We start from the raw sequence: 27,833 nt of genomic DNA, 5'->3' as shown, positions 1-27,833 counted from the left end.
ATCATTTCAAAAGGCATCACAACTTTTTACAGTAAAAAATTCTAAACAAAATCCTAACAAACAAATCATCTTTTGTTGTGCAAGGAATTTTGGGTAATATCAGCCCAAAAGGCATGCACAGATACACGCTTAAAAAAAGTGGTCAGAAATTATAAAGCAATAAAGGTTCTTTTGCACATTATTTTCTCCTTGCCAACTCTAATTGTGTATACTAGTTATAATGGATCCTATGCAAACTTCACCAGTAGGTCCATCTGAGTGCCTTTTGTGGCTTACTTCACTCAGGCCTGCTTTCTGCCCTTTACCCTAAATTCCAGTATGAAACTTTTACTGTCGCAGATGGCAGAGAGCAAGAATTCATCTTCAGCTGAGCTTGATTATCCTGAGTGCTCTTAACTGCCTCGCTTCAAAGGGCACATGAAATATTAACTTGAGCTGAACTCATGCTCAGAATGAGAAACTAAGACATGGGAGTGGAATGGTAGAATGGTTAATAGAATGGTTAAGTGAAGAAGTCAGTGACTCACCCATAAAGACAGTCAATTGTTGCCACCTAATGATGAAACTATGTAGCCTGCAGAAATAGGGAAGGGGCACCAGTTAAGTGTCATTTCAGTTAAATATAAAATCAGTTTCTCTGTTCTCACGTGAGGAAATGTTCACAGTCTTTGCAAACTTATGTTCAACACTGGTGGATCAATTAAAACTGAAAGTCACATTTAGCTTGTTCACACTGACTAATAACTAAATAACGCATTTGTGGTAACACTTTTATTTTAAGGTGTCTTTGTTACACATCCTACATGTACTTGATATTATAATAACAGATAATATATACATATTTACATGCATGTAACTCTAAGCCAAACCCTAATCCTAAACCTAACCATATAGTAAGTACATATAGTTAATTAATATTACTCACTACTTAAATGTATAATTACACTGTAACAAGGACACCTTAAAATAAAGTGTAACCGCATTTGTCTACTCTCATGTGAGGTAAACTTCCCAGACTTCCCAAACTGAGTGAGCAACAGAATTTCCAACTGGAATTCTTCTTTATAGTATGTGCAAATGCAGAGTGATACAAATCGCTCTGCCAACCAAAATCGTTAACTAGAAATAACTTTTGTACACTAGCAAATTACATTTTTTAAAAGAAACATTACCATTACTCTGAGGGGTGAACTTGACCATCTGCCTCCACATCACTGTCAAAAACTCCCCCCTCACAAGCAGATGCCGATGGCTTTTCAAGAGGGAGTAGTCTTTCACAATCCACTGGTATGTAATGCATGTTTTTTATCATCCAATCACAATCAGATTCCGGTCTGCTTTTTTCTTCTTGAACAACGGATTTCACCATGTAATAATAGGGAAATAAACTATTAGGGAAACTATTATGTAATATTGGGGAAATAAACTGGGTACATGAATGAAAGGGACTGCAAATCCCAATTAATATAAAACAGCATTCCACTGTTGTCAGGTCTGACACTGTTTGGGAAGAAATCTAATTTGGTGGATAGAGTTACAGCTTACTTTAGCTGTCAGTCAGCGTGGTGCTGATAAACTTTGCCCCTTCCTGAAGTCTCACATACTCAATGACATCAGAGACAGAGTGGATGGGAAAATGAGGGCAACATAGGTTGGAAATAGTCTCTGGGAAGTAGCCTCTCTCTTCACTGGGGTATTTATTCAGTATTTTCACAGCAGAATAGGTTAAATCTATATACAAAATGTTTGTTGTCAAATAAATCTGTGAGAGTGCATTATCCTCACCCAGGTCCATTTGTTATTGTTTCATGATTTCTGCTGATCTAAGAAAATGCAATGATAGCATGAAAGTTGTATTACCCTCTTCATCTATATAGTAAATGACAAGGATAACTTCAAAGTTTCATCGAGTTTAATTTGTGAAAGAATCAGTTTTAAACAAATTGGTTAAGTGAATGAATCAATGACTCACTCATAAATACAGTCACTTGTCACCACCTAATGAAGTAAAAATATACTGTAATAACCTGCAGAAATAGTCCTTTACAAAATATCCCCACGCAATGTATAGACTGACATTCATTGAAGGGTGCTGTGGGAAGGGGGTGGCACACAAAGTGTCATTCCAGATAAACAGAATAGATATATGATCATGTCAATCTTTTCCTTGCCCAAAAATTCTGAAAATATTTCTGAAGTTCAAAAATATTTGTCTGTTGTCATGTAAGATATGTATGTTTAACCTTTTTTTTTTATTAAATCAGAAGTCCAGCTAATTAAATATAAATGTAAACTGTCTAAAATATATGATTTATATGTCTGTCTAAATATATAGTTTTGTCATGAAATTCTAGATGGCGCAATCCAATAGGTTTCTTTTCGTATCAGCAGCCAATGAACTTGCTGCTCAACATTCAAATATTTGTGCTTGCTGTAGCAGAAACCCTCCACCTTCCCCAGCTCCACCTGTATAGATCAGCTACAGGGTAATTTCATGTATGTTATATATGGGAGTTATTTCATATATGCTATACTGTATGTGCAGCACTAGTATTTCTGTGGATGTAGCAAGTCTCTGTACGTGCTCTGCCGCAGCAGCAGCAGCAGCAGCAGCAGCGTAGCAGATCTATTCCGCCAAGACAAAACATTAACATTGCCATGTATATAAGCATGCAAAACTCTCAGAGAGTTGACAGAATTAAACATATAAGAAATGTAATATTTACTTTTTTTATTTTATTTTTGCATGTAAATTTTGTGAATATTATTTTGTAAAAAAAGGAGAGAGAGAGAGGGATAGAAAGAGAAGGGAGATTTAGAAGATTAGCCATGAATGACTGAATAAAACATGTTCTTCTACAATGATTAATGGTGAGGCAATGTGTCACGCTTTGGGGTAAGCTGCGCTTAACCAATTGTACAGTATTATACTGTAGCTTTCATTCACTTGATAGCAGACACGCTGAAATAGTATTATGCATATTAGTTTTACCTTTGTTTTATCTCATTTATTCTTGCCAAAGGAGAACAACCACTTATCTCATGTACTGTACTTCAATACTTGGAAAACTCAGGGTGACTTGTGCTTCAGTATTGTTAATTCCTGAATAGTCCTCTCAGATTAATATGTTTTTTAAGACACAGTAAGTCAGCTAAACAGTTGAGATACATATTACATCTGCTTAGATACTTGATGAAAATGCTACTTGTTTTGTGAGGCTGTTTCACCTCCTTTTAGCGCCGTCTACTGGCAAATCAGTTACCTACAGTAGCTGATATGTTTTATTATCATCGCATGGTCGTCAAAAGGCTTTAAGCAGGACAATAAATGATAATTTTGCTACTGTTTGTCTTCACACCTTGGTAAAACTTTATGGTTCTGTTCTATAAGTTTCCTGTAAATGTCTAGGTCTTCTAGTTGCTGAGTTTCAGACGTATTTCTGTCACCCTTTTCAAAGTCTTAATCATGTGGTCTTGGTTTTGAGGCATTTCTGAACATGGTCACAACAATTGCAGTCTTGGTCTGGATCTGGGTCTTAGGGTCTCTGGCAAGACTGTAGGCTACTTATAATGTACTAATGTACTATCTATTTTTTTTTCTCCCTCTATAATAGGAGATTTTTAAAATTATTATTATGTAAAAAAATAAAAAATAAAATAAACCAACAGGTCTTGGTCTGAATCTGGCCCTCAAATGATGAAGTACTGGTCTTGATCATGGGAGGGACTTATTTTTCAAGAACTTTATATAATATCTGTAAATTACTCGAAGTGAACTCTGATGTACTTTTTGAATTAACTCTAAATGATACAGTCCCTAATCTGTTACTGAAAAACACAGTTTAACGGCTTAATGTAAGGTTTTGTATAGTGTGATAAGATAATTAACCCTTACGAATGATTTATTGCGTAAAGAAACCTAGTATTAAGCTCTCTCTCTCTCTCTCTCTCTCTCTCTCTCTCTCTCTCTATATATATATATATATATATATATATATATATATATATATATATATTACAAAGGCTTGTTGGATCTTGCGTAATTCACGGTTTCATGAGAATTAAATATGCGACAGAAATCAAAACTCGGTCATGAAGCAAAGCAGCAAACAAATGTGATTAAAAAGACAAACGTTTTACAATAAAAATCTCTTGTAATATCTGGCGCCATCTAGAGGTGAAGCAACACATATAGGTGAGTTTGACATTAATAATAAAGACATTGAACGTGTTCTTGTTGGGTTGGTAACTTTTCATAAGGCATTGCTTTCCTTTATATACTGACTGACTGACCAAAAGTGATTGATTTACCCTTGCTTTGCATACAGTGTAATCTTATCAGTAGAATATGTGAATAATGCTTAAAAGGAGATTATTTACTAAGTCTAGCAGTCAAAGGTCACAAGCCTGATCCAGGAAAAGAGTTTGAGTGTTCCACACTTGGTCACAGAGAGTCACACTTGAAAAATGTAAGTAAAACTTAAGAGGCTCTGCCATATAACAAACATTTATTTATTTGTTTTTTGTTTGTTTGTTTATTTAATCATATTTTTGCTGTTTATACTTATGTATTTTTGAAAATATTTACTTCAGCTATTGTTGCAATAATAACAATTAAAATGGCAAAGAATCTAAAAATTTCATACACATTTTCCATTGTTTTATGGAACAGTATTTTTCAGATTTTACAACAGTAACTAGGGTGTTTTGCCTGAACTCCCATTATTTTTAGAGACAGAATTAGTTTAGCATATACCCTTTTATTTTTAATGGATAAAATATATATTTCACTTCAATGATTTCATCTATTTTATTAGTCATGCTGAATAGTAAATACCGTTTTTTAAAATATCATTTTAATTGAGAGAATATATGAAATATTACGCAGTTCAAAAAGTGTTTATGGTTTATTTTGTAACATATTATTATTGGTTGTAGTAGTAGTAGAAGTATTGTTGTTGTTAATGCTGTTGTTGCTGTTTTGCAATCAGCCATGATTATTTTTTTTTTTCCGACAAGTGGAAATGTAAATAAATAAATAAAATAACAGCTCTTATTAATCTGATATGAGTTGAGTCTTTGTCTCAAATATAAATATATTTTTAAGGTAAAATGTATTTATTGGTGTAAAATTATGTTATGAGGGAAAAAAATATTGAACCTTTGAATTATTCACCAACAATCACTCTTGTCAATAGTTAATGTACATAAAGCTGCATGCAATATGAATGAAATAATAATAATAATAGTTAAAAATCAAATAAATAAATAAATATGGTTATTTATCATCTACCCAAACAACAACAACAACATGTGTCGCCTCCAAACTTTTAATAGACAGTGCTGCGGCCCCTTTAAGAGCTCAGCGGGCGCGTTTAGAAGATCTGCCAGTCTGCTGTGTGTGTGAGTTCGGTGACATCAACAAGACACGCAGATCCGTGTTCTCTAGGGGGATTGACATTAACTCACACACAAACCAAGACTCTAGGGACATCGCACAGCTCTTTTAGACAGAAGAGAGGAAGAGCGCGCTGCCGCTCAGGGATCTGGTGTATTTTTCCAGCAGGTGTTACTGTAGGATCTATCACTGACTGTCAGCAGGGTTCATGAAACTTTGCTACGATTTGCGAGCTAGGTAAGCGGATCTTTAACATCTGTCCTTTAATAATCCCAAAGGGGCAACAGGCGATTTACAGGATGTGTGTACAGGAGGACTGTCACGATTCATCGATGAAAGCGTTTCTATTCGGAGTAACGATCTTTAAAATGAAGCTGTTCATATCAGAGAACATATTAGTGTCGCACTAAGACCCGCTGATTTAAATAGCTAAGTATGTATACGTCATAATCGAATGTGGCATCGCTTTGTTTGGCATGTCGTTTAAATGCGTTCCTGGAACGTGACCGTTATACTGTCATTCAGAATCCTTGGAACACAATGTATCATTCTGTAGAACATCGGACTGAATACATTGCATCCACACAACGCGCAGACGGCCCACAAAACACATGCATATGATGAAGTGAGAGTGATTACATGTGTTACTGATGTTGCGATGATGAACGCGGATCGTCGCGTGATTCTGAAAGGAAGTTATTCATTGGTTAATTTATCTATTGATTCTTTGACTGATTCATTGATTCAACTCAGCCATCTATTCGTTGTTCCGTCAAGGCAAGATAGATTGACTGATCAGTGCATTTATTGATTTACTGTATTATTTTCTCTGTTGATTCATTGATCTACTGAGTCACTGATTTATTTATCATTGTAAAATCAACTGAATTATTGAAATCAGTTGAATAATTGATCCATCGATTCATTGATATTTTATTTCATTGCTCTGCAGAGTTATTGTTTAATTATTCTTTTGATTATTGGATCTATGGATTCAATGATTTATTGACCTATTGAATCACCAATAAATAAATTCAATCATTGATCCATTGATCTTTTAAATAATTGATGAAAGAATCTTTGATTAACTGATCCATGGATTCATTTAATTATTTACATATTGAGTCACTATTTCATTCTGAAATAAACAGAATCATTTAAAAAGAATTGAATCTAGTAATTGATCGGCTAAGTAATTGATTAAATAATATTTTGATTAATTGATCTGCAGATTCATTGGCCCACTGAATCACTGGTTCATTAATCCATTGCGAAATCAATTCAAATATGAAAATAATGGAATCATTGATCAATCAGTCAATTTATTGTTCTGTTGCTTCATTTAAGAATTGAATTACAGTTGAAGCTCATGACGCCATCGTTTTGTTGTCTGCATCTACAATCTGCGCTTTTTGTTCTTACCTGTTTATTTTGTCATTTTAACTTAGTAAATTATATGTGGTAGAGCAAAAATAAATAAATAAAAATAATTTAAAATACTGACCCTCATATTCACATTTCAAACCATTTGAACTTTCTTGCTCCCACGGACAGTATTAATTAATTTATATTGACATTCAAGTCGAGTCAAGTCACCTTTATTTCTATAGCACTTAATATAATACAGATTGTGTCAAAGCAGCTTCACAGAGATAACGACAATGAATTAATTATGGAAACTCAAGCAGCTCTAAAAGACAATAGTGTCATTATTTAGTTCAAGTCAGTTCAGATCAGTTCAGAACAGTTGAGACAAGTTCAATTCAGCAATAAGCAGTTCTACAAAAGGGAGCAATATCATTATTCAGTTCGAATCAGTTCAATGCTGATTCAATTTAGTTTATTACCAGTGTTGATGTTGCAAGATGTGATTCATTTGCAAAAGAAAACAGTGTTATTTGTAGAATTGTATTCATTTAGCAGATGCTTTTATCCACAGTGACTTGCAAATGAGGAACATAACAAGCAAGTCATCTAGATTCAGGTGGATTTGCTGGGCCTGTAAACATTTGATGCACATAGCTTTTTTTAACGTAGTTGCAAAAATGAGTAATTCTACAGTGGTTCCATAAACTATATAACTATGTAACAGCATGTTACAAAACCTTTTATTCTTACAAACTGTGCAATAGTTGAACCTATTATATTATGATGGTAATTGAAGCACTTTAAAAGAGGTAGTGACATGCCCAAGTTCTGTGGGAAATCCACACATGGCACTACACTTCCACTGGGATTTCCTCAGTATTTTGAAAAACTTTGGTCAGTGAGTCTTGCTCGAGGCTGGAAAAGCACCTGAAATTTGCGATTTGAGATGTTCTTTTGGCGTTCACCTTCAGAACAGAAGAGCTAATGAATTCCCTTTCGTTTTTAAAGGTCAGCCCTAGAGACTACTGAGAATATTCATTGACGTGTTTTTCGCGAAAGTCCTAAGGATATGAGCATGCGTCAGAGAGGTGACTTCTGGGTAAAATGTACATAACTTATTTCAGAGAAAGTTATTGTCATGTTTGCATAAGGTTTTAAATATGTTAGTCTTATCTTTACTGTTTATCATTTTTGTTATTTTTTATTTGGATGATATATATCAGTCTGTCAGTACTACTGGCTTACTGTAATAAAGCCACTTTGCATTTTCAATATGTGCAAGTGAGATTTCTCCGGCAGGTTTGCAGTGTAACACCTGTGTCCTCTTTAAAATATAAAAGTTTGTGCTTACTTTTAAAGGTTTATGTAAATGTGTTACTGTTATCCTTGATACTTTTTGTACTTTGTTGACCCTGCAGGGCCGCCATACACAATGTTAAGGTAAAGCCTAAAGCAGCTGTGTTGAACATGCTAAAGCGGCTGGACAAAATAAGATTCCGTGGTCCAAAGCGAGATGACTTCCTGGATTTACCCGAGTCCCCCACGGGGTCAGACACTGAATGTAGTGATGACATGCTGCTGAGACCTCGACCTTCAATACGAGACAATGACGAGCAAAGAGACCCTGTAAGTAATTACACACACTCTCATTACATTTGACTACTTTCTACTGAGTAAGCATGAAGTATGAATAACTTATTTAAGAACATCTGTATGCTAGCGTACTACAGCTAGTTATGTAATACATGAATTATAGAAGGTCGGTTTCCATAGGTTTCATAGGTTTGCTTCCAACAACATTACGCTGCCAACTAAGGTAACGGTGACTTGGATTTGGACTTGATGTCTTATTTTAGGCCCTCAAAGTGTCCCTTTGTGGAGCCAACACTGATCTATACCACAATGTCGAACAAAAACCTTGAGGGCTGATGTTGCCAGCTGTATCATTTTTAGATCAGGCAGTATTGCTTCAAGCTTAGTTATGAAAAAAAAAAAAAAAATCAGTATATATACACCCAAGATGGTGGATGAGTCAAGAGAAATATAGATTATGGATATATTTTTTTCAGCACTGAAAAGTACCAATCAAACTATTTAAAATTGCAATATTTCACCCAATATTTGTGTATAAAATTGGAAAATGTAAGAATGCTTGCATAGTCTATATAGTCAAAGTCTATATGCTGTTTATAAATAGCTATAGTAATAAAGACTGCCCTTTCTCTTTCCGTTTTCAAACACTAAATGTCACATTCATCAATTGCACATTTTTTTTAAGTGAACTGTTGCCTGTTCGGGTGATTAGATTCACTGCTTTGGACTGCTGACTGGTGTGCAATATCATTTGTCTTAGCGACAACGTAGCACGGCATGACACTTCTCTTTTAGTGTGCAACAAGTTTTAGGTACAATTCACACAGAATGCATTTTTGTGTTGAAAAATGCTAAGTGCGAGCAGTGGAATGGAGAAATGCTTTTTTTTTTAAATGCTGAGTCATGTGCAAGACATGAACACAGGTCAAAGCATCGATTTAGCACATTTACATACAAAAACAATGGAATAGTAACGTAGAGGAATGCAAAAATGTGTTGTGTGCAAGTGGCCCCTTAGAAGGTAGATGCAGTTCCTAAAAATCAGTTTTCTCTCTCTCTTTTAGTCTGACCTTTTTATGTCAACAACCTCTTTATCTCCCCCAATTCAGCAAAGCAGAAAGAGCTTGTTTAATGTTCTGTCTCACCATTATCTCATTCGCCTAGTTAAACTTCGCTGATGTTCCTAAGAAGTACAGGAAGGCCTCAGCCCTTGCAGCTAATGATGCTTTAATGCACTTTACCATCCTGTTAACACCAGACACTGTAGCTTCAGTCTGGTACCTTTTCATTTCACAGATGGTTTATGGAAGAATGATTTGCCGTAATCGTGTTAGAGATGTTTTCTGAGAGGTTTGTAGTCCTATCTCTGTAATTAGAATTTCCCCTCAATGATGGCGCCTCAGATTAGTCATGGTGTTGCATAAGTGTCTCACAGAAGAGCCAACTTCCTCTGCTTCCATCTGCAACATGAGCGTGTGTTTTAAAATTGTAAACTGAGATGTTGAGTGACAGGTCTGTGGGTTTTCGCTCTAGCACATCTCTTGGATGCTGTAGGGCATCATACTGTATGTAAGTGTGTTCAGGGCTCATCCCTCAACAATGGCTTTGTTTCAAAACCTAGTGAGCTGCCCACCCAGGCAGTAGTTTTAGGCATTGCTGGCTGTTCACAATTCTAGATAGCAAAACCTTCCGTCTATCCATGCAATCTCCAAACCGCTTATCATAAGTAGGGTCTCGGGGATGCTGGAGCTTATACCAGAATCGGGCAATAGGCAGGGAAACACCCTGGATGGATGGCTGGTCCAAACGCACATTCACATCAGCAATTTAGTCTTTTCAATTCACTTATCCTGCAATGTCTTTAGACAGTTGGAGAAGCTTCATTACCAGATGTTGCGAAACCTGGCAGCTGAAACATCACAAAAGTATTTGCAAAACAATACAAACACCAGTAAACACTGTAAATTTGTTACTACAGTCAGCAGGTGTTTGGCCTCATGGCCTAGCGAATCATCTAGTGTGTGCAGGGGTGCACGATAAATATCGGCCGATAATTAATGCGCATCTCATCAGTAAAGCCGGTTATCTAATCAGTGGTAAATTCCATCAGGTGCGTGATTTCACATAGAGCAACTGTTACTACACAGAGCCTTTGTTAACTGACAAGCTGCGCAAATCCACGTTGATTATCAACATGAGGGTGAGTAATTAATGACAGTTTTGGGTGAACTATCCCTTTAATTTTTAATGGTATTTTGTTATTTTGATTGCATTTAATATATTATACTTTAAGAAAGCGTTTTCATTGGGTTTGTAAAAGCTATTTTTATGCATGTTTTGGTCTGAGTTTTTGCTGCATTTACACAGTTTTGACCAGCAGGCGTCACCAGCATGTGGTGTTTCGAGCGCTTCGAAACAGTGAATAATTTTTCGAAGCAATTGGTTCAATTGATTCGAAGCTTCGAAATGTTTAGTTTCTCCCATCACTAAGGTGGTGTAACAAACATTCCACTGAAGGCGAGTTGTGATGAACCCAAGTGCAGCTTTCATTTAAATCCAAACAAATGAAGGAAGACTTGACTTTGCTTGAGCAGACTTGACTTGGCATGAACAGAAACACAAACTCACCAACAGTAGATTACACAGTTCAATACTCGACAAGAGACAATGGCAACATGAGGGCTATTTATATCAAACAATACATGTCACATGACAAGACACATAACTTAGAAAACCAATGAGAACACAACACATGAACCAAAGAACCAATCAGAACATAACACATATACTAGGCAGGAATACATAAGGGCAAGGGAAGCATGACACCAACAGGGACTCCTAATCAGTAGGTAGCAGTAATGCACCAAAACGTTGTATGCCATCCACCATTAAAGGAACACTCCACCGTTTTTTGAAATAGGGCTTATTCACATTATTTCCTACATTTAGATAGGTGGGCAAATGCATTTTTGTGTCAGTGCATGCATTGTTTTAGTTTGACTGGGTCGGCGTTAGCTTAGCTTAGCACAATGAATGGAATCCTTTGTTGCCAGCTAGCATGGCCTGAGTAAAAGTGATCAAAAAATTTTAAAAAACCCACCTAATTACTTCTTGTGGCCTGCGTATTCACAACGAGTACAAATAGCGATCCAGATTAACACTAGGCGATTTCCTAGGCAGATATTGACTTGGGACTATATTATGGGGAAGCACAGGCGAAGCACTGCTGCTTAGGCGAAGCACTGCTACTTCGGCGCAGAGATATCACGCAACACATGAAATCCCACGACTTCCGTCAACATACCGGCGTGAATAGTAGCTGCCTGGCTATTTTCCTTACAGTACACGAATGGCGATGAACATAATTAAAATAATCACTTACTCTGTGGACAGCTGTCCATTTGGTCCATTCGGCGTGGGGCGTTTTTTCCAGTTCACTTTTCATTCACTTTGTCACACCCAAAAAAAAATCGAGTACTGAAGAATGATCAGCGCCGTGAAATCCTCTGTAGATGTGAGCACAACTTCGGGCACCGCTCATCTTGATCTGACGTGTGAGCCTGGTCATCAATGGCAAAAAACATGTCCCACTCTCTACAGCACAGACACTCTATTTCCGTCGGCATAGATTGGCATATTCCCCCACATTCACACCACCAGCTCATGTTGGCTCTCATCCTCACGTCCTCAGGCTGTTGAGCGATCGCAACCCCTCCTCCTCCTGTCGTTCTAACCAAAGCACGCAGCTCGTCTTCTGTAAACTCTGGTTCAAATAGGTATGGTTCTGGTTCTTGACTGTCTGAGAAGTCACCCTCTTCGTCTATCTCAAAATCACCATGTTCATCGCCATTCGTGTACTGTAAGGAAAATAGCCAGGCAGCTACTATTCACGCCGGTATGTTGACAGAAGTCATGGGATTTCATGTGTTGCGTGATATCTCTGCGCCGAAGTAGCAGTGCTTCGCCTAAGCAGCAGTGCTTCGCCTGTGCTTCCCCATAATATAGTCCCAAGTCAATATCTGCTTAGGAAATCGCCTAGTGTTAATCTAGATCGCTATTTGTACTCGTTGTGAATACGCAGGCCACAAGAAGTAATTAGGTGGGTTTTTTAAAATTTTTTGATCACTTTTACTCAGGCCATGCCTGGCAACAAAGATTCCATTCATTGTGCTAAGCTAAGCTAACGCCGCCCAGTCAAACTAAAACAATGCATGCACTGACACAAAAATGCATTTGCCCACCTATCTAAATGTAGGAAATAATGTGAATAAGCCCTATTTCAAAAAACGGTGGAGTGTTCCTTTAAACACCAAGAAGAAGACACCAACAGGGGCCATGACTAAACTCCAAAATAAAAGACATGAAAACATGAACATAAAATAAAACCCAAAAACCCACGTGACAGGTGGATGGAAACAGCTAATGTTGACTGTTTCTTGTTTTCTTTCACATTGAAATGGGACATTATATAAAAAAAATTCCTTATTTGGATTTATTTAGATTTTAAAGCTTTTAGATATAGAACATCTATTGAGATTACAGGCTAGCATGCTAGTGTCAGTTTATATCCAAATGTTCCCAAGGTTCCATGCATTGGTGGTGTTTGGTTTTTTATGTGTAATTGATTAGACAGTTTTTTTCTGATGGACTTGTCATACAGTCACTTGCACTGAAGGAGGAACTACCCATATCTAGGCACCAGAATATCATAGAGGTTTGAGGGTTGCATCTTTTGACTTGGGTCAGTAAGAAATCACCTAGGAACCAGCCAGAATGACCTAGCAACACAATAACAACAAATAACCCAGATCATCTTAGCAACGATATAGGCAACTATAGCACATCTGATGTGGCATTTAGGTGTCTTTCCACAGACTGTTTAATGCTGCTCAGAGGTGGCACAAATGCATTTACACAGCAATAACAACTGTATACTTTGATACTAGGGGTTGTTATGGGTGTGTTTATGCAGCATTGTACCTTTACATTGAATTTTGAGTAGGGACAATAGCAACCTTAAGATGACAGTTTAAAGACACCTATAGCTTCAAGTATATTTTTCAAATTTTTCTGCTGCTGTGTTGCAAGTGCACCTACAGTATGATACCTAAAAGGTTTTGTCTTGTCCATAAGGCTCATCTTTTAAAAATGAGTGGGGTGATGTGAAAATGGTTTCCACAGACCTTGAACTCCTTCCTACATAACTGTGTTTTGGCAATAAAACATTTTGAAGAGCTAAAACTCAATATACTTCTGCGATGGCTTTCAGGAAGTGTGTAACCTATATTTCTGCACATGCTAAAAAGCTGACCAGTCTTTTTGCATGTGTTTGCATTGGTAATTACCTGTGTCATGGGCAGCTTTAGCATTGAATGCAACAGCCTGCTTACAGAGATTGTGACTAGTCGTGCCATGAAGTTTAGACAGCAGTGAGGACTGAGTCATCGCTCACATGCTGATCCAAAGAGCTCTGGCACACACATACAAACACAGGCACACATGGAGCGAACATAACACTTGTCCGATACTGTATATCCATGCACTTGTATATCCATGTAGTTTAGACTGTGTCATTGCAGCACTTTTTACTTTTAGATTCATGCACTTATGAGTCCCTGAAGGCTGGAGGTAATGAGATCAGTTTTTCACACAAGCAGGGGTTTGATTGACTCTGAATATCCCATTTATAAGAGCCAGTTGCCTTACAGTCTCTCTGCTGGAAATTGCCTCTTTCATGCTCTACTGATGACCGTTCTGACATATTCTGTTTTGGGACACTTTGTTTTGTGTCGCAGAGGTGCAAGATGCAGATTACAGTAGCTAGTAGGGAATGAAATCAAGAACTTACTGTTCTTTTTAAATTGTATATAAAACTGGAGTATGCCACTTTGTTGGCATACTTACATTAGTCTCGCGTAGCCAGACCTTCAGACTGACAGCAGAAGGTCTGGGAACCTTGGCAGCTTTGAATGGCCAAGGCCCGCCCAAGATGCCTTATGAAAAACACCTAAAGAAAAAAATATAAAACAAACAATATATATATATGTTGGGTCTGGTAACCACTAATTGTTTTGTTTCTTATTGTGGTTTAAAATTGCTTGAATGTGTAAATTGGCAAATTAACCTGCAAATCAGATGCATGCCGAACAGTTGGGTCTGGTCTGTATGAATCATGGATCAACTGCGCTCTGTTTAACCCCTAAGAATAATCTTTCATTTACTAATTTAACAAGAAATCGTCAAATTGCTACTCCATATCAATCGCATACAACAGAAATACAGAATAATTAGAACAATAATTACCACGCAATAAATAATATAGTGTCATATACTGTAAGCCTATCTATACACATTTTTCCCAGAACATTCTTGCAACCCAGTAGCAATTATTTCAGGGCCTGGCAGTGGGTCGCAACCCAGTGGTTGGGAACCTCTGCGTTAGAGAAAGCGACACAGAAATCCTGTATAATTTAACCAATCCAGTGATGTCTTTTAAATTCCTGAAGTGTTTTCAATTTTGTGTACGATATGCATCAGACGTTCAGCCAGTGGTCTGTGGGCGTGACATCTGAGGCTGAGACTGTCATCACAATAGCAGGGTTTCCATCCAAATTTGCGAATTTAACTTATGTGCAAAATTATTATTAGAGTCAAAAGAGAACAAAATCATCACTTCCTGATAATCTGGCACTATAAATCACTAATAAAAGTAGGAGGAGCTACTGAATATAATAATTTTCATATATAATAAATTACTTGTGCCTCAGAGGAGGCAGATGATACACAATGAAAGCAGTCATTGCTTTCGGAGGTGGATGCCTGCTGTTTGGGAATACAGTCTTGTAAGACATTTCAGGTAGGCAATTATACAGAAATACTTTGATGACGGACTTTGCTCTGGCTCTTCCGAATGCCCATAACAACATTTCAGATGCTGTGGAATGAGATCGGTCCACTGGTTAGTCAAGGTTTTGCTGTCCCATAGCACAAAGTCACATGACTTTTTAGATGTGCTTGGAGGAAATTATTCGCAAAATGCATTTCCATCTCCCCATATTTGCATTAACCCTTTTTTGCAAAAACCAGCTCAAGCAAGTGTAAAAAACTTTTTGGCGAATAAAAGGATTTTTATTTGAAATTTCGCATTTCCATCACTCATTTCTCATGTGATACTTCAAAATGCACATTAAAATAGGGTGATGGAAACAAGCTGTTGACTACGATTGCATATGATTCGGAATTTGGCGGTATTCTTATTAATACTGATTCATGAGTAACACCTTACAATAAGTATCCCATAAGTTAACATTAGTTAATGCATTAAGTAAGGAATAATTGACTACAGAATTATTAGGAAATAAGCACACTTGAGGTGGTGATGCAGCCGTTACACCTCAGGTGAGCATTATTTTCTAATAATTCAATGGCCTGGAGTCAACTTGTTGAAGTTTTAACTTCTTGTTATTTTCTTTTGCCATTGTAAGCTGTAAGGACCTTTGAAATAGCTGAAATCATTTGGTGAAGTGTTATGGACGTGTAATGCAGTTGAGCCCTGCCTGGAACTACTTAAGCCGTGTGTTTCCCTGAAAATAATTGCACACCTTAGAATGTTCGTCAACCAATCAGATTCAAGCATTCAACAGCCCTGTAATATAATTAGCATTATTATGCTATTATGTATAAAAGTTCCTGTGGCTCCAGGGTGATTGGTCACATGACATTTATGGTGCACGTGATGGCCTCGTAAAAACCTGTAGCCCAGAGCAACATTTCCCAAAAGCATTGTTAGCTTAAGTACATCGTTGACCCTTTGAAACCAATGGAGCTACGATCAACTTGTACAATGCTTTTGGGAAACGTAGCCCAGAACTAAGCGCCCATGATCAAGCTACTTTGTTGCTTAAATGCTTCTTTTTTCGCTATTTTGTGCTCTTCTGGGTCTCTCTCATTGCCTTAATTTCTCTTCCACGTGCATCCCTAATTTGCTATCACATTTTCCTATTTTCTATTTGCCCTACTGTTGCTTATGTGTTTATATATGTCTCATCAGCCTGGATGTATTTCTGCTGCAAATTGCGTGAAGCAAGCATTTTACTGTCGGAGGTATTATGCTATGAAATCAAATGCATGTGTGTGTGTGTCAGAGAAGAGAGCATGCCTGCACTGTCAGTCGCATTGGCCTCTTAAAGAGATACCTCTGCTTTTCTGTCTCTCTCTGCAGTGCCGCCCTCTCTCCTAATCTCTCACTCACCTACTTTCTCTGTCTCTCTCTCACTGCGGCTCGTCTTTCTGCAGATCTTGCGTTCTTTCAGCCTGTGTGTGTGTGTGTGGGGCGGGATGGAGTCAGAGCAGGTTCATGCCGTGCTATCAGTGAGTCAGAATATTACAGTCTACGTTTGTCATTGAGACCGGCCTCCAGTTTGAGCCTTATCTAACTAAAACAGGAGGAAGACACCATAGAGAGGGCTGGTATTCTGTAAGTCACAGCTTGGAGAGACTAGTTTATGTGTGGTTTGTTTTAGGTTCTTATCTGTCAATAACCCTGTGGTTTTTTTTCTAGGCTGGTTTAGGGACTTTGTCTGTCATGCATGACCTGAGGAGTGAATCGGAACGTCTCAATGAGGTCAAGGGTCATTTGGAAATTGCCTTACTGGAGAAACACTTCCTACGTAAGTACTGGAGGGATGTCTGTGCTTGTATTAAATGTATGATATATGGAATATAAAGCTAAACAAAAGTTGGGATGCCCTTTATTTATATGTGCAGTATTTCATTCATACCTACAGTTTATGAATATTGTAGAACACAGCATGTGTTGTATACCATATAAAAAATTTACAGCGGTATGATACAATCCTTTTCAATGCCTGACCCAAATGACAATGTGCTGAGAAGTTTAATAGTATTACTATAGCATACTTCCACAGTTTATTTTTATTGTATGATTTATGAAGTATTTACTATAATGACCATTATTCTAAAAAAATACTTCTGGCCAGGGTGAAAAATTAACTAGAGCTTGTGACAAAACAGAAAGATTTGTTCAGAATTTAATTTGATTAATTCAGTAGAGATTTTGTCCTAAATTGATGAGATTTTCATGGAATTCTGTTTCAGAGGTCAAACATTTTATCTAAACATTCATTACATAAACATTTCTTATATTGGTTCTAACTCTGCATTATTATGGGATGAGCCATACTTAAAGCCGCTGTAAAATAGCCAATATACAAGTTTTTAAGAAGACTTTTCTTTATTATAAATATTGTGTTTCAATTTAAATCCAGAGCTCAGTAATGATTCAGCACTTTGGTTTGTTCTTGAAGGTCTCTTTGTGCATTCTCATGCTATAGGTAAACTATGTTAGATGTTATAGTCTTCAGTTTTGTGAATGGCCACAATTTCCTCTGTATCTTGACAGTGGGATTGTGTTTATGTGGTTGGTTTAATGGAAGAGACACACTCATGTGGTCATTTTACCACATTGTTTAAGGCTTGTTCACACAAACAAACACAACTGGTGCAAGCTAATTACAATTGTTAGCCATTTTAGACTGCTTAGCCTGATCACCCTGTGTGTGGATGTGTGTGAGTGAATAATCTTTTAGATGCGTGTGTATGGTTGTTGTCATGAGTGAGCATTTGCCATCTTTTTATGCATCAGAATGTTAGCACTATGATAGTAAAGCTTAAAACACCTACACTGGGGACAAAATGTTGCTGCAGAAAACTGTTTGCTAATGGAACTAAATAATGTCTTCATTAAAGGAATAGTTCAGCCAAAAATCAAGCTTGTCATGTTGATCCAACTTTATTCTGCTGAAGAAATAGAAACTGAAGCTTTTTAAGCTTTACAAAAAGATGTAAAAGCAGCATATAAATATGATAAAAGTCATCCACACGACTCTACATAGAAAGCCTTCGGAAGTCTTCATTGTGAGGAACAAATCAAATTCAACTTATTATCACTGAGAATCAGTGAACTGCTGAAAACTGAATCTGGATAAAATAATAATAAAGTACATCTGCCAAATGCATAAAATGTTAAATGCAATGTGTCTGTAAGAGTTAGAGGTATAGACAATATAATTAGCTCAGTGTATATGATCATTGTGTCCATCACAGCTACAGTAAACACTGGAATGACATATGAACAGCAAACGAAGGTCATTAGTGGACGACACAGTCACAATCAGCTGTTATATAACCCTAAGCATGCTACTGTCAGCAGACTCCCACACACAGGAGAACCCACATGAGCTCTGCAGAGGGAGTGAGACAGCACACACAAGCTACAGGAAAATGAATGGGAGAGAGATATAAAATATAAAGCAGGAAAAGGATTGAGGAAAACTTCTAGAGCATCAGGAGAAGCAGAATTATAGTCATGTCTGTGAGCTCTGATGTGTTTCCTTTCAAAGATGTAGCACATATATGTGAATGGGAGAATTTTTAATGCTAGAAATTACAACGTTGTAGAACTTTGTGGTTGTTGTGAATGGAAGTCTTGTCATGCAATCTAGAGTTTGATTGTATGACAACATAAGAGCTGTATCTGCTTGACTGGAATGTCTACAAACTGAAAAGAACATATATCTTTTCAGTTCTGGGAATTGAACCCATGACTTTGGCATTGTCCTTCTCTACTGCTTGAGCTACAGGATGTAAAAAGATACATGATAACAACAATAGGTCTTCTGAAGTAAGATTTGGCATGACATGTCTAAAGCCATATATATATTTTCTTTTTAATTGATCCCAAGTTTGAATTGAATTGAACATGATTGAGATTTAAGCGTTTCAGAGGACAATGACTTAAATATTTGACTGTTCATCAGACAAAGCTATCGCCTCTTGAAATACAGAGTCCTATGGGCTTTTATTGTGCTTTTCTGTCCTTTTTGTACTGTAGTTTCACATTGCAAATCACCAATATCCAAAATGACTTACTTTTCCTGGATGTTGAACCCATGATCTTGCTGTTACGAGCACCATTATCTATCAGTTAGGCTACAGATATTATTGATGGGAGTGTGTGTGGAACAGACGCTGAGTTTGACCCTCTGCTGACATCAATTCCGACGTATGACTCAGAGTCTATTTTAAGTGTGTGTGTGTGTTTATCCCATGTGTTCACGTCTTATAGCTCTGACCCATTTAACACAGCATTACCAGTCATCGCAGAGTAGTTGTGCTGACATCACAGACATTTCCTGTTACACTTTTGTCTTCAGTATTGTTTTAGTATTTTTCTAGAAATTAGATATATACGTAACAAGTTTATATGTGATATGATATAATAATATTATATTTGATAATTGTGAATGTACTTTTTTTTTTGGGGGGGGGGGGGGGGTATGGCTTCATTTGGTGCATTATTTTTAAGCAAAATTAGTCCATAAAATGTCTAATTATAAAAAGTTCAATTATTTGTTGATACGTTTTTTCTTATTTTTGTATGATAAATAATAAAAAATGTGTAAGTCCTATCAACTCAAAACATTACTACACATTATTCAAATGTAGCTAACTTAATACTGTAACTGAAACTATATTAACATATTGCAATTGTAGCTGCTAGCCTGCTACCATACATTCATGCCTTTCAAACACATAATAACATAAAAATAACTAGTGCTTGGTGAAATTTTCTTTGCAAAATGATCATGCCTGTGTAAGATACGTAAGATGGCATTCAAAAATTTTAAATGTACACACTATCCAACAAATATATCATTAATAACTAATGTAGTTTTGTTGAATAATGTACTTTTCTCAGTATCAAGTAACTCTTGCTTAATAGACATTTGTATGGGGAAAATAATTCTGTATTTTGAGTTTACAAGCCACAGTCTGTACTACAGTGAGGATATAGAATAAGAACCACAAGTCTGAGACCACTATTAAAGAAGGTTTCTATTGTTTTTCTAATGTAATATGTTTTATACATCTTACTGTATATTATCAACAGTATTCATGAATTTTCGAAGGTCTTATTATTTAATATGTCTCACAAATTTGCTTATTTGATTAGTGACCTACAAAGAGGTTTACATTACATTTTGGATCTTAGATTCAGTGTGGTGTCAGACTTTTGAACCTAACTTTATATATAATGGTTTTCTGATGTGATATATAGACATTATTGAGTCATGGCAGCATGTGTGTGTGTGTCTGCTGTAATGTCATAGTTCTATGTCCATTAGGGTTAAGTAATGAGATTAAGAGATGAAAAGTTCATTGCCTTCTCTCTGGCAGCACATACCAAACACAAACTGAAACCAAATGAAAATGCTGATTCAACCATATAAAGGACATGTTTTAGTTTAAGCTATATTATGTGAAAGCTGACTACATTTAAGCTGAATGCTAAGCTTCAGAGTAGAAATATGCATGGAAGCTCAAATGTCTGGGACACAAAGAAAATCCAACCATTATTTATCTGAGGCTTCGGTTTTGAAAATTACCATTCTCAATATTCATAACACATGTGTGGGAATAAGTGTTTCATAACAGTTCCTAGTGAATCAGAGCTGAGGATTCCTTTTCCTGCATTATTTACTTTCAATCTCCCAGCTTAACACCAGACTCTATTATGAGCTATTCTCTTTACTGTTATTTTTATCCCATTTTTTCTGTCTCGTATTTCCCTTTCCTCCCTCCACACAGTAGACATCATGTTTTGTTTGGTTTGGTTTGGTTTCCAGAAAGAAATTAGAAAAGGCTATAAACATCATTTATAGTTTTTGCCAAATTGTTTAAAGGGGTCATGAACTGCCTGTGTTTTTTATTTTGTACTGTTCTCTAAGGTCCACTTATAATGATGTCAAGATTTTTAAACTTCATAATTTAGAAGTAGTAAGCTAATTTTTTGTCTTGTTTTTAACCCCCATCATTGGAAAGCTTTGTTTAAATAGGCGTGGTGGATTGTAGACTTGGAGGTAAACGCCCACTGCTGTGATTGGCTAATAGTTGTGTATGTTTGACAGCATTCATTACTCATAGATGGGCGAAGCAATAGTGACCACGTAATGAAAGCACACTTGAGGTGCAATATTATAGTCAGATACCAATATAGTCGGCACAGCATCTTCTTTTAGTTTCTTAAGAAAAAGTAAATATTTTAAATAATGCTGGTAATCAAATTGTTGATGGTCTGCATTGACTTCCATAGTATTTCTTTCCCTACTATGGAAGTCAGTGGGGATCATAACTATTTGGTTCTTCAGAACTATCAGAAATATCTTCTTTTGTGATCAACATAAGAAAGGAACTTATACAAGTTTGGAAAGACATGAGGGTGAGTAAATGATGACAAAATTTTCATTTTTGGGGAAACTATTCCTTTAACACCAGCTTTAACTTTTGTTTTGTACAATATAAGAGCAACCAAATGTCAGTAGAGTTCTGTTTTGTTTTATAGGACCCACGCATTATCGTCTTTTGTAGTGAGTATGAATTTCATTGAAGAGTGTAACGTGCCCATCCCCTTTTTCAGCAGAATTGGTTCCTTTAAAAAGTCTTTGTTAAACACCATGAACCAAGCCAATCATTCAGGTGAAGCAAAACATTACAAACTTGAATTTGAAGCAAACAAGTATTTGAAAATTATATATATAAAAAAAAAAAAGTTCAAGACTGCATACTTCACAGCTTTAATGAGGCAACGAACTAGGATCCCATGAAACATTGTGAATGATATTAAAAATGACAGAGAAATATAAAGCAATTCATTATAAAATGTCGGGAAGCTGACTTGACTGCACATTTGCAGTGCTCAATGGCAGTATACAGAGCTAGATAGATTTTTTGGCAAATTATGTGTGTTTTGATTCTGACTGGTGGGATTTTTGCATCATGCATCATGGGTAATGTTGTTTTTCAGCAATAATTCCACTGTGAAACATGATTATTTAAAAAATTAATTGAAGTAATGCAGGCTGGCAACTTAAACATAAGCTAGTACCATTAACTTACAGCCTCATATCTCTTATAGCTAGGTCTAAAGGTTTATCGTTAAAAATCTATTTCCCTATGGAGAAAATGAATGCTGTTTTTGCACGACTGTTGCACTCTTTTACTATTGCTTACAGTTATCATTAGTGATTTGAACAAACTAAAGTAATACACTTCAACACATAGTTTTGCATTATTTGTGCTGCAGGCAATAGTCCAGCATAATCGTTGTGGCTAGTTTTGTAGAGGCAAACACCTCTCACATTACATTTACATTTACATTGAAAGAAGGACCCAACTCACATGCCGGTTTCAGAATATGAATAATCCCTAACAACCACTTAGAACCGGCAAACACCTCTCACATTACATTTACATTTACAAATAATCAATCATAAAATATTCCACCATAATCGTAGAGGCAAAAAATATCTAAAAAAACATAAACATAAATTTTATATACATTAACATACAATTCATAACACACCATTTCACATATCTTTAGAAATGTAAAAATAAATTTTCTCTTCATAAACTTCAAAGTCATAAAGCATCATTGGTTGCTTGTCAGATCTGTCTCTTCATTGTGGCCTTGACTTATAATTAGTATGACAGTGGTGCCGCTGGCAGGAACTGTGACAGCCTGTAAAATATCAGCTGAAGAGCGGGACAGAATTAGGCCAGTGAGTGGGCCAACAGTGATACAGAGCTCTTTACACAGAGACTAGATAGACAGAAGAGAATAAAACAGCAGAAAGAGAAAACAAGGATGTTAAGAGAGAATAATATATGAAAATGACTTTCATTATACCTCTAAAAACTAAATAGTCTTGGTAATTTGCCCCCCTGGAAGAGCCCCACACATTATAGAGATAAATGCCACCAGAAGCCTGGTGGTTCAGAAAATTCTCCCTCAGTACTCCTCCAATTGTGTTCCTCCTAAACTCTGAGAGACTGTCTCTTATTTACTACACCCACACCCTCACCTCGCTTTCTCTTCCTTTCAGGCAGGTTACCATGCGACAGCGGCATTCAGTTAGAGGTTTATTGTTGCTCTGAAAGGCTGCAGCTGACTCAGAGAGAGAAAGCTTATGTTTCCTCTCAGAGGAATGAGAGTATCGCTGCTGTGAAAGGCAGCACACATCACAGTACAACAATACGCCAACCATGTCTCAACCCTAGGCTCGCAAAACTAAGAACGTACAGATCTCAACATGAATAATTAAAGATGATGACAGACTAGTCCATTCAACCATGTATTATACTTTACTGAAATATTGTTGCCTTGGCATTAAAAATGTAACTTAATAATGATCTCCTCAATTTTAATATTGGATAATGTCTCAATATCAATCTCCAAAGTCTTCAAGTGCCAGACCCCCTAAAACCTAGACCAATTCCAGACTCCCTAGTAGACTCAAACAATGTCAAACTCTTAGGACCCAATTTATATTAAGTAGCCTTATAACTACTATGCATGTAAATGAATTATTTAGTACAATGCATTGATTGTGTACATACATGTTTTTACATTCTACTTATATTTTAAAAATGGCTGCATGTAATTACATCTGTAATTAATTTCTGTAATTACATTTATAGTTACACCATTGACCCATCTCTTACCCCTTAACCCATACCACCTAAACCTGTCCCTGTCTCACCAGTATCCCACCTCAATAGCAGCAGAAGTGTTTTACAATGCAATGTGAACACAGTAAGTACATTGTACTTTTTTTTATGTAAGTACATAGTAATTAAGGAGAACTAATATAAAATAGGACCAACTCCTTAAATACCTAAACTAATACCTAATACTCTATGGCCCCTGAAGTCCCAGAGACACTTCAATACCAGACCTCCTCAGGCTATGACCAATTCGAGCCTCCCAAAGGCTCATACTATTACCAAAACTCTCAAAAGACCTTAAGACTAAGCCTTTTCCAGACTCCCAAAGACTCTAGAGGCTGATAAAACCCAGACCAATATCAGATCCAGATGAATACCAGTCTTCCCTAAAGCCCAGACCCACAATAATAACAGGCCCTTCCGCAAAACTCTGACAATAACAAATCAATAACAGACTGCCTAAGACCAAGGGCAATACCAGACTTCCAAACACCAGATTCAGACCAATACTAGACCCCATTAGACCAAGTCCCAAACCCTGAGAGCCAGGCATAGACAAGTCCCCAAATGTCAAGATTCAACACCTAAATCCAAACCAAGACCTGTTTATCCAACACCATTTTGATTTATTTTCTTTCCTTTTTTGTGCAAAAAAAAAAAAAAAAAAAAGTGATGTATTTCGAAGTCTAGACCAAAATCCACAAGATTTGAGCATTGCTCAGTAAAATAAAGGAGCACAAACAAAGCAATATTCATACTGTGCTATCTGATGGTTATATCTTTCTGTGATGTCAAAGTAGAAAATTATGATTGTTTTGGTCATTGGTGTTTGGTTAAAAGAATTGGAACTGGATTTTCTGCCTTTGAGGTACAATAAGTAATCATTTCATGTGTACCCACAGACAGATGAGATGCACCTCAAGAAGTTTCTTAGAAACAGGATGCTGGTCTGGAAAAGCAGGAAAAAAAATGTTATGAATAGGTGTCCAGTAGTGACTGGTTTTAATAAAGATATACCAAGCTATTTGAGCATGCAAATTACGAATGATTTTTTTTTTTTTTTTTTTGTGAAATATATTTATTTCATTACAAAACAACATTACAAAACAACATTTCGAATCAAACAATAGAAGGAGAGAGAGATAAAAAGGGTAAATCAATCAAATAGTAATAATAATAATAATAATTAAATGGCTTACCACTTCAATAAATCAATTTAAGAAATAAATGAAATAGAGAATAGCATAATCATACAAACAATATATCTTACATAATTTTGCTCCAATCTGCCACACATATTTAAACCTCATTAAACAAACCCTCTAATAAGAATAGAGGATATATCTAAGCCCATATATATCAGAAATGGCTCCCACCTTCTATAAAATAGGACATCTTTATTATAAGACGCACAGGTTAGATAATCTAAAGAAACATATTCCAATATAACCCTGTGCAATAGTGACCTAGAAGGGGCTTTATCAACTAACCAGTTCAAAAGAACATATTTTATTGCACAGAATGTTAGGAACTTGCAAAGTGTCTTTTTATGTTTGTCTATGTCATTGTATATTCCAAGCAACATGTGTTTTGGACCATAGCCAATATTAATAGATAAGATAGAATTAAAAGGTTAGTTCACCGAAAAATGAAAATTATGTCATTAATGACTCACCCTCATGTTGTTCCAAACCTGTAAGACCTCCGTTCATCTTCGGAACACAGTTTAAGATATTTTAGATTTACGACTTTATTCAGCATTGTCTTCTCTTCCGGGTCTGAACATGCTCACAACAGACCCGGAAGAGAAGACAATGCTGAATAAAGTTGTCATTTTTGTTATTTTTGGACCAAAATGTATTTTTGATGCTTCAACAAATTCTAACTGACCCACTGATGTCACATGGACTACTTTGATGATGTTTTTATTACCTCTCTGGACATGGACAGTATACCGTACATACATTTTCAATGGAGGGACAGAAAGCTCTCGAACTAAATCTAAAATATCTTAAACTGTGTTCCCGAAGATGAACAGAGGTCTTACAGGTTTGTAACGACATGAGGGTGAGTCATTAATGACATAATTTAAATTTTTCGGTGAACTAACCCTTTAAGTTATTGTTCAACCATGACCCAAAACTTCTGAATTTCCTTACAAGTCCAGAAACAGTGAATTAGGTCTCCTTCCTCTGATTTACATTTCGGGCACATTGGCGAGCAGTCTTCTTTAAACCTGTGCTTCCGCGAAGGAGAAATGTGAGCTCTGTGCTTAATTTTCAGCTGTATTGCTTTTACTCTGTTACATATGCTTAATGTCCCTGCATTCTTTCATGCTTCCTCCAATTGATCGTCTGTGATTTGTATATCAAGTGTCCTTTCCCATGTCCTCTTCAATAAGTCCGTATTTAAAGATCCGCAATCCTTGAGAACCTTGTAAAAAGAACTTGTAGAACTGTTCATATGGGAAAAAAGCTGTCTCTCCACAGCTGAAATGTCCTGTTTGTGAGCAAAGTAGTGTCCTTTTTCATTTACAATGAATGGAGACCGAGGCTTTCAAGCAAAAACAATGAACAACAACAACAACAAAAAAGCACCATATAAGCAGCATCACAAATGCCTTGTGAAGTTATTTGTAAACGATAGACTGAAATGTAAGTTTTCACTGATAATCTTCCTCTCCAGTGAGCATTTAACCACAATCACTATGACTGGATCCTTGAGTCAGTGAGCTGATTTGTGGATAAAACATTTAGACCAGTTTGAATTACTTAAATTTCCAACTTTTTTTCTCACATAAACCTGTCAAATATAGCAGGTAGTTATATGGATTAATTTTAGGAAATATTTATAGTGCTTTGAAATTAATAATTGAAAATTCATTCTAATTAAATGAAAGACCTGCAATGCAATGCAAATACTCTCTTTGAATTTCACAGAAGAATTAAAGTCAAAGAAGGTTGGAACGATGAGTAACTTATTTTTGGATGTACTGATTCTTTAAGTACACAAATCTGTATTAATAATTCTGTATCTGGAGTGGTATTTAGCTTCCATTGCTTTTTAAAAGTGTAGTATTTAGGATAATTGATATACTTGTCCTGTGGCATCCACACATATTAAGACACTGGCTGAGAGTTTGATGGTGTGTTGTGACAACACTAAAACATGTCTTGCCAACACAGCTATAGTCCCACGATGCAATGAAGTGTGACAGTATAACCAGAACAGCAAACCAGGCCACTGGTCAATGCTAATTACACAAGTAGAGACCGAATGACAGAGGAATAGACAGCATTAGTAGAACATTCGTTCTGAGCTATCAGGGAGCTTGTTAGCTGTTAGCTTTATTAGTTTTGTTGTTAGTATTTCTCCAGGCCAGGGTCATTCATCTCTGCTGTGCTCTTAATAGGTTTACTTCAATTGCTGCCATGCTTAGTAAGAGCACATGTAAGCTTCCTAAGACCAGCAACTTACAAGTGACCTCTTGTGAACTTCGCTTTAAGTTGTGTTTGAGGTTGGTCAGGCTCTTCTTCTTTGGGAAATTGATGGCATGCCCACAGTCTTTAAATTCAGCATCAATCAGTGTTTTTCCTGTCTTAAGTGGGCGTTTCTTGACATGAATATGCATAAAATGATGATCAGAGATGGGCTGGGACTCAAAAACAGGCCAGGACCTACTCAAAACAGCACAACCCAACTGCAGTTAACGCCCTGCTATAGTAGCCTTTACATGCATAAACTTGCCAGCAGTATTATGTAGTTAATAATGATTTCACTGTTGTTACATGTTTTAAATGATAATTTAAAAGGATAATTCACCCAAAAATCTTGCGCACAGAAAGTATTTTTGTAGCTTTGTAAAATTACAGTTGAACCCCTGAGGTCA

General features: G+C 36.4%; 1 protein-coding gene across 8 annotated transcripts in view; it reads left to right on the top strand.

The window, feature by feature from the left end:
* Positions 1-4,397: 4,397 nt before the first annotated feature.
* Positions 4,398-27,833, top strand: part of LOC109062579 (GRAM domain-containing protein 4-like) — a 54,141-nt gene continuing 30,705 nt past the window's right edge. Inside the window, exons 1-4 of one of the 8 annotated variants that reach the window (XM_042722349.1) lie at positions 4,449-4,469; positions 7,775-7,872; positions 8,185-8,392; positions 16,920-17,028. In XM_042722349.1, coding sequence (XP_042578283.1) covers positions 7,871-7,872; positions 8,185-8,392; positions 16,920-17,028 — 319 coding nt within the window. In that variant the 5' untranslated portion in view covers positions 4,449-4,469; positions 7,775-7,870. Of the gene's footprint in view, positions 4,470-5,310; positions 5,636-7,774; positions 7,873-8,184; positions 8,393-16,563; positions 16,836-16,919; positions 17,029-27,833 lie in introns of those variants that run through there. The other 7 variants (XM_042722348.1, XM_042722353.1, XM_042722352.1 and 4 more) reach the window with 7 other exon arrangements.

The sequence above is a fragment of the Cyprinus carpio genome, chromosome B4, assembly GCF_018340385.1.
Source record: "Cyprinus carpio isolate SPL01 chromosome B4, ASM1834038v1, whole genome shotgun sequence".
Lineage (NCBI taxonomy): Eukaryota > Metazoa > Chordata > Actinopteri > Cypriniformes > Cyprinidae > Cyprinus > Cyprinus carpio.
The sequence above is the reverse complement of the archived record's forward strand: the minus strand, read 5'-3'. Positions and strand labels throughout refer to the sequence as shown.